Source organism: Lolium rigidum, chromosome 1 (assembly GCF_022539505.1).
Source record: "Lolium rigidum isolate FL_2022 chromosome 1, APGP_CSIRO_Lrig_0.1, whole genome shotgun sequence".
In the NCBI taxonomy this organism is placed as follows: domain Eukaryota; kingdom Viridiplantae; phylum Streptophyta; class Magnoliopsida; order Poales; family Poaceae; genus Lolium; species Lolium rigidum.
Genome location: NC_061508.1, coordinates 18333878 through 18340198, shown reverse-complemented (window position 1 = coordinate 18340198; position 6321 = coordinate 18333878). Strand labels below are relative to the sequence as shown.

General features: G+C 49.0%; 2 protein-coding genes across 2 annotated transcripts; one reads left to right on the top strand and one right to left on the bottom strand.

Moving 5' to 3' along the window:
• The first annotated feature begins 441 nt into the window (after nucleotides 1–441).
• Nucleotides 442–2387, top strand: LOC124685005 (short-chain dehydrogenase TIC 32 B, chloroplastic-like). The gene is made up of 6 exons (XM_047219274.1): nucleotides 442–809; nucleotides 904–1146; nucleotides 1211–1292; nucleotides 1392–1479; nucleotides 1687–1733; nucleotides 1814–2387. The coding sequence occupies exons 1-6, from the start codon at nucleotides 442–444 to the stop codon at nucleotides 2057–2059; spliced, it is 1074 nt and encodes a 357-aa protein (XP_047075230.1). The 3' UTR covers nucleotides 2060–2387.
• Nucleotides 2388–3600: 1213 nt separating this feature from the next.
• Nucleotides 3601–5077, bottom strand: LOC124685004 (BTB/POZ domain-containing protein At3g05675-like). The gene has a single exon (XM_047219273.1). The coding sequence runs from the start codon at nucleotides 5038–5040 to the stop codon at nucleotides 3745–3747; it is 1296 nt and encodes a 431-aa protein (XP_047075229.1). The 5' UTR covers nucleotides 5041–5077; the 3' UTR covers nucleotides 3601–3744.
• Nucleotides 5078–6321: the final 1244 nt, after the last annotated feature.

Below are 6321 nucleotides of genomic sequence, written 5' to 3'. Positions count from 1 at the left end.
AATAAGAGGATATTGTCGATGATCGCGGCCTCGCGGTCACTCACTCACTCTCTCTATTTTAAATAGCTGGTCATAGCTAGGTTATAGCCTCGCTATAGTCTTTCCCGCATGCTGCTATAGCCTGACTAAAGGTATCAAAGTCCTTAAATAGCCGGTTATAGCCGAGCTACAGCTGTTTTGAAAAAGCTCGCGGCTATAGCCTATAGCTGGCTATTTAAAACCATGCTCACTCGACTGACACGCACCAACAGGACTTAGGACGTATCCGCTCGTGCAAACACCAAGAGAACAAGCTGACGTCGCTTTCCAGAGTGCACCCACGCCGCGCAACCGTGAGAGGCGGCTTAAATCTCCGGCTACTTATACCCCTCTTTCTCCTTCGATTGTCGCATCGCCACAACTCACAATCTCTTCCTTCCAGCCTCCTCTATGACCACTACCATGCTGAGCTCGCTGAGGTACCTGGCCGGCACGGCGGGCCCGAGCGGCTTCGGCTCGCGCACCACCGCCGAGGAGGCCACGGACGGCGCCGGCGACCTGAGCCATATCACCGCCATCGTCACGGGCGCCACGTCGGGGATCGGGGCGGAGACGGCGCGGGTGCTGGCCAAGCGCGGCGCCAGGCTGGTCCTCCCGGCAAGAAACCTCAAGGCGGCCGAGGACGCCCGCGCGCGCCTCCTCGCCGAGCTCGGCCCGGCCACGGACGCCGGCCGCGTCGTGGTGCTGCCGCTCGACCTCTCCTCCCTCGGCTCCGTCCGCCGCTTCGCCAGGCGCTTCCTCGCCCTCCGCCTCCCGCTCAACCTCCTCATGTACGTCCGGACGGCCGGCCGCCCGGCCACTCTCCCCATCTTTGCCGGCGATCACTGTATAATTAGCTAACTCATACCGTGCATGCATGTGCAGCAACAACGCGGGGCAGTTCGCGGACCGGTTGGCGGTGTCGGAGGACGGGGTGGAGATGACGTTCGCCACCAACTACCTGGGCCACTTCCTGCTCACCAGGCTGCTGCTGGGGAGGATGGCGGAGACGGCGAGGGACACCGGCGTCCAGGGCCGCGTCGTCAACGTCTCATCCACCGTCCACACTTGGTTCGCCGCCGCCGACGACCCCTTCGCCTACCTCCACCGAGTCACCCGCAAGACCACGTACGTCGAACGTCACCGTGCTTAACTTGAGATTCACGTGAGTTAATTTGGTCGAACCTTCCAGGCCGTACGATCCGACGAAGGCCTACGCCCTCTCCAAGCTCGCCAACGTGCTCCACACCAACGCACTCGCCGAGCGTCTCAAGGTAATTCATCTCTTCATCATCTCTCAGAGCTTAATCACCTTAATTAACATCTTAATTAACCATAGCTTTGCTGCTTCTTGTTAACTTTGACACCTACAGGAGATGGGCGCGAACGTGACGGCTAACTGCGTCCACCCCGGCATCGTCAGGACACGCCTCATCCGCGACCGTGCCGGCCTCGTCACCAGTACGTCTCCTTCTCTTCTCACCTTTTCCCCAAACTGTTTTCAAAAATACCATCGATCGTCGCATGTGAGGCCGGCATGTGGGCCCAGCGTCACTCACACGATGAGCTTTCCTACTCGATCAAGCGAGTGATACAATAACCTCAATAGTTACCCGAATAATCCTACTAGCAAATGTTCTTATACGTACACTGGAACAACTTTTGCAGATACAGTGTTCTTCCTGGCATCCAAGCTCCTCAAGACGGTTCATCAGGTCAGTTACTCGCCTTATCCAATTCAGCTGATCAACAGTCTTTGCTATGACCACTCACCCTTGTATGTCCATCGACGCAGGCAGCCGCAACGACATGCTACGCGGCGGTGCACCCAGCGGTGGCGGGGGTGTCGGGCAAGTACTTCGCGGACTGCAACGAGGCGTCGCCGTCGAAGCTAGCGTCCAGCTCCAAGGAGGCCTCCAAGCTGTGGAGCTTCTCCGAAGGCATCACCGCTGAGAAGGAGAAGCAGGGCGTTGTCCATCCCACAAGCTTCAGGCTCCAGGTTCAGAACTCCAACGCCGACCGCGGCATGGCTATCGCCTAGGAGGCGTCGCACCGGAAATTTTGATGTTGCTGGCGGCAAACAGCTTCAAGAGGCCTGTAACAAGGAACCTAGATGATAGTTTCAGAAACTGCTATGGGTAGTGTTAGCAGTAGTGGCATACGTATCAGGGTATAGCTGTAAATACATACCATATATGTATACTGTCAGTATAATGTTAGTGTGTATCAGAGCTTTCTATGCAGATATCAGTGTCTCACGTTCTTCCCTGTCCATCAATCAGAATAGAATAGGTTAGATTACAGATCAAATGTTCAACTCCACCACCATGTAATAATCATTTCCATTGAGCTAGATACTCTTCTTTTAATTGGGCCCTTGAATTAGTGGAATTCACTGTTCGCACGTCATCTAATCATGCCTGGCATCGAATTGCTTGTCTGCAACTGAAGAAAGAAAGGGGGCCTTAGATTTGGTTCTCAATCTCAAATGGAGCAGCTTGCAAATTCTATATCTCATTTTGCACGGGTAGGAAAAGTCGGCAACATAAAAAAAGATGCGGAAGATGCTTCATTAACACAAAAAACACTTGTTAACCATCTGCTTTATGTTCCACTAGGAGGAAAGCTCCTTTTTTAGCTAGCCCTAACACATCAGGAGATTGGAAGAATTAAGCAGGACATCTGCTAGCAATCATTTCCCTCCTGCTATCACAGAAAAAAGCACTTTCTTCTAATTAAGCACATAACCAGACCTACTATGTGTACTTAGCCAAGTGCCTGGAATGATTTAAGATATGATTAGCGCAAGATTGGCCTAATGATGGCTGCAATCAGTTGAAGATAAAAGCTAAAGAGGCCAAGAAGATTCCTGTGCCACAACGGGACAACTAATGAATGCGCCGCTTTCACAGAAGTTGCCAAATCCCAAATGGTTTCGTTTTGATTAGGAATGAAGTTGGCTAATGATGTAATGAGTAGCTGGGTTAGGATGACCCATAATTTAGTGTTATATTTGAAGCAAGCGGTTCAGTGAAGACAATTGATATCTATCAACTAAATTTCCCAACCTATCTGATTGACCACTTCATTAAGTTGTACAGGAATCCTAAAGAATGACTGCTAAAGAAATATAGGAACAAAATGGTGAACACCAAAAAAAAACATTTCAATTATTTTATTTAGTTTATCGAAATTAATAACTGTGAGGTCTGGATAAAAAGACCATCAGTCTATTTGCTTATTAAAGAGGAGCTAGCATTTTTGGCCATACAACCTGGAAAGCACGCCATGGAACAAAGTCTTTCAGGATCCATGCTTAAGCAGTTTCTGGAACAAAAGGGGCATATACCAGACCTGATTGGAATTGGGAGTTGCACACTCAGTCTACAAACTCTGAACCTGGTTAAAAAAGTAATGATAAGGAAAATAAAACATGAGTATCAATCATTATAGGCTTTAACTTTTCTTTTTTACACTGCAGATGTCCATTTGCAACATGAACTCATGAACTATAATCTGGAATATCTCCACACCGGTACAATTATTAGATGACTTCGGTGATTTTAGATGAGGCAATGAAGATACTACAAGAGAACTGGTAGTATATAACCTGGGCAGACTGTTTACAACATACAAGAATGAGAAATTGGTTCACATATACCTGGTACCAACCAGCTAATTTTACTCTTACAGTCTACACCAAAATGATTCAATTATTGGGTAATCTTACAAGCTAATACAATTGCCACCATTATCTGTCCTTGCCTTCAGCCTTCTAACTGCTGTTTTACTGCGATAACACCACATCTCAAATGCCTCAGTGAGGTCAGGATATCTGAACTGGTCTGCTTTCAGCATCCACTCGGACAGGATATCTGACTGATCACCTGAAGGCAATGCTAAAATCATTGAAACCATTGCACTCTCAATATTCTGACACAAGTCCGCATCCATCTGAGGAAACGCCTCATCTTTCGTCTTACCATCAAGCAAGCACTTTGTCATTCGGATGTACGGAAGCCATGCCTTCAGCAGACGGGCTCTGGAAGTTGACGGGAGAATAACAGAGCCATAGCCAACAGCATCCAAGGCCTTTCCTGTCACTTCAATAAGCTTTACCTTGACAGCCCACAGACCTGAGCTATACTTCTTGTCCTGGACCACAGAGATAACATGATCTGAGGTTTCTAACCAGCCAGAAACAAACTCGGTCATCATTTCAATCCTTGTCAGGACATTGGTTATCCAGTCAATGTCAACTAAGCTACGCAGGATCCTTTTCTCTGCTTGTTCAGGGGATTGATCAAACTCCGAGGCCAGGAGATCTACTCCAGTTATAAATGTTGACAACAGTTTTGTCAAACCTTCCCTCAACACAGACCTTATACCTTCATCCATCATAACAATAGACGGGTCGTCACCGTCGTGGAGCATGAAGTCAATTTGCTCTTGGGCAGAAGTCTTGAGGTCATCAAAGAAAGGAGCAAATGAACTTTCCATGGACGTAGCAAAACGTATCGCGGAGATGAAAACCTTCTTCACAGCGCTTTCACTGGGAGCTTGCAAACGGACTAACAAAGGTTCCGCTTCTGGGCCCAGGTTCTGAGCTAATTGTAAAATCTCTTCCTCCTCCTTTTCGTCCCAGGAAGCAGATTCAAGATATGCAACACAGCCTGCGATAATCAACCTACATTTGAGAGAGGTCGATGCCCGAAGAACGCCAAGAGCTAACTTAACAGAGTCAAATGACTCTACAATCGATTCCCAACGAAGATACATCAACTTCAGCACCTTGACATAATGGCCATACTCAACTCTCGGGCACTCAACTTCCACACATTTATTAGGACGGATGTCACTCCGACCAAGCAATTCTGCAAAATAACTGCTGCCCGTTGAAAGGACAGACGAGTGGCAAGGAAACCATTCCGGCTGCTCGCCAACCCGTCTAAAGCAAACACGGACATCGCTCGTAGCCTCATCAGCGAACTTGTATTCGTCACCTTCTTTGACATCCACCATATTTGAATACTACGAAGTACACAGTGGAGATCACTAGCAACGATTTTCCATGTTTGCTTGCAACAGAAACTCCACAAGCCTGCACACATAATGGAGACACGATGAGTTGATTTGACTGCTGGTACAAAACAGGAACTCTGGTTATAAATCCTACTACAACATTACCACCAAAGCAAACAATATACTCCTCAACGTCCCGTACCCGATATAAACGATGCGGCAATAGAACTTGAATCTGCGCTAGAGTGGACGTCCGGATAATGAGTTAACTAGGGAACCTTACTTTATTTGCACTACCGTCTGCAATAACCATTTTGAGGGCACTATTGGCATCGGAATTGGAAAGAAAATAAATGGTATACTTCTCGACGTCCGGTAACCACTACATGAAGCGATAACTGAGTCCGAATCCGAGTTAGTGTATACAGTCAGACACTCGGTTAACTATGGAAGTATGGAACCTTCCTCTTCTCGCGAAAGTTTCTTCTGCATTAAACCCAATTTGGCGGTACTAACTAACCAACGGCATTGGAATTCCGAGTCGTTTCTACGCATTTTTTCTTAATCACAAATCGGTCAGAGTGAACACTTGGCATGCCCATAACTGAGATGAAACAACTTCCACCACTAGTCTGCTCCGAAAAGAGCCGCCCCATTTCCTTGCATTCCTGCAACGAAACCCGCCCCCGAGCAAAATCCGATACGCACGTGCTGTAAATCCGTGGGCATCGTGTCCCCCCATGAGCTAGCAGGCGCTCCAACAGCGAAGGCGAAGGCGAAATCGAGAGGTGCGTCGCGCTTTCCGCAACCAGTGGACTGGAATCCATCCTCCAATTACCAAGCCAACCCGATTCCGACGCGCTCCTCGGGGAACGAAGCCGGCATCACGAGGAGGCTCTACCTTGTACCTGCGCGTCCTAATCCTAGGTTGTAACGACGGAATAACCCCAGATTTGAGCGCGGCGGCGACGGCGATCGGAAAAGGGGAAGAAAGCAGCAGCCGGCCGGGTGGATGGGTGGATCGGGGGCGCAGTACCTCCAGCAGATGGATGATCGGCGGCGAGGGCGGCCTGGGAGGTGGGCGGACGAGGGTACGGCCGCCGTCGCCGAGGAAGGAAGCGGTGGCCGATAGAGGCTGCAACTTGGAGTGGTGGAACGTGGAAAGGGGTGGCATGGAGTTCGCAGATATCTAGGGTGTGTTTGGTTTGTGCCCAAGATTGCCCCACTAAAAATTCGCTAATATTTTGGTTGAGCTATTTCTTGCATACAAGTTGGCCAACA

Coding starts and splice junctions, on each gene's coding strand:
- LOC124685004 (XM_047219273.1), bottom strand. CDS start 5,040: ATGGTGGATGTCAAAGAAGGTGACGAATACAAGTTCGCTGATGAGGCT.
- LOC124685005 (XM_047219274.1), top strand. CDS start 442: ATGCTGAGCTCGCTGAGGTACCTGGCCGGCACGGCGGGCCCGAGCGGC. Junction 1,147..1,210: donor CGAGTCACCCGCAAGACCAC/GTACGTCGAACG, acceptor CGAACCTTCCAG/GCCGTACGATCCGACGAAGG. Junction 1,734..1,813: donor TCCTCAAGACGGTTCATCAG/GTCAGTTACTCG, acceptor CCATCGACGCAG/GCAGCCGCAACGACATGCTA.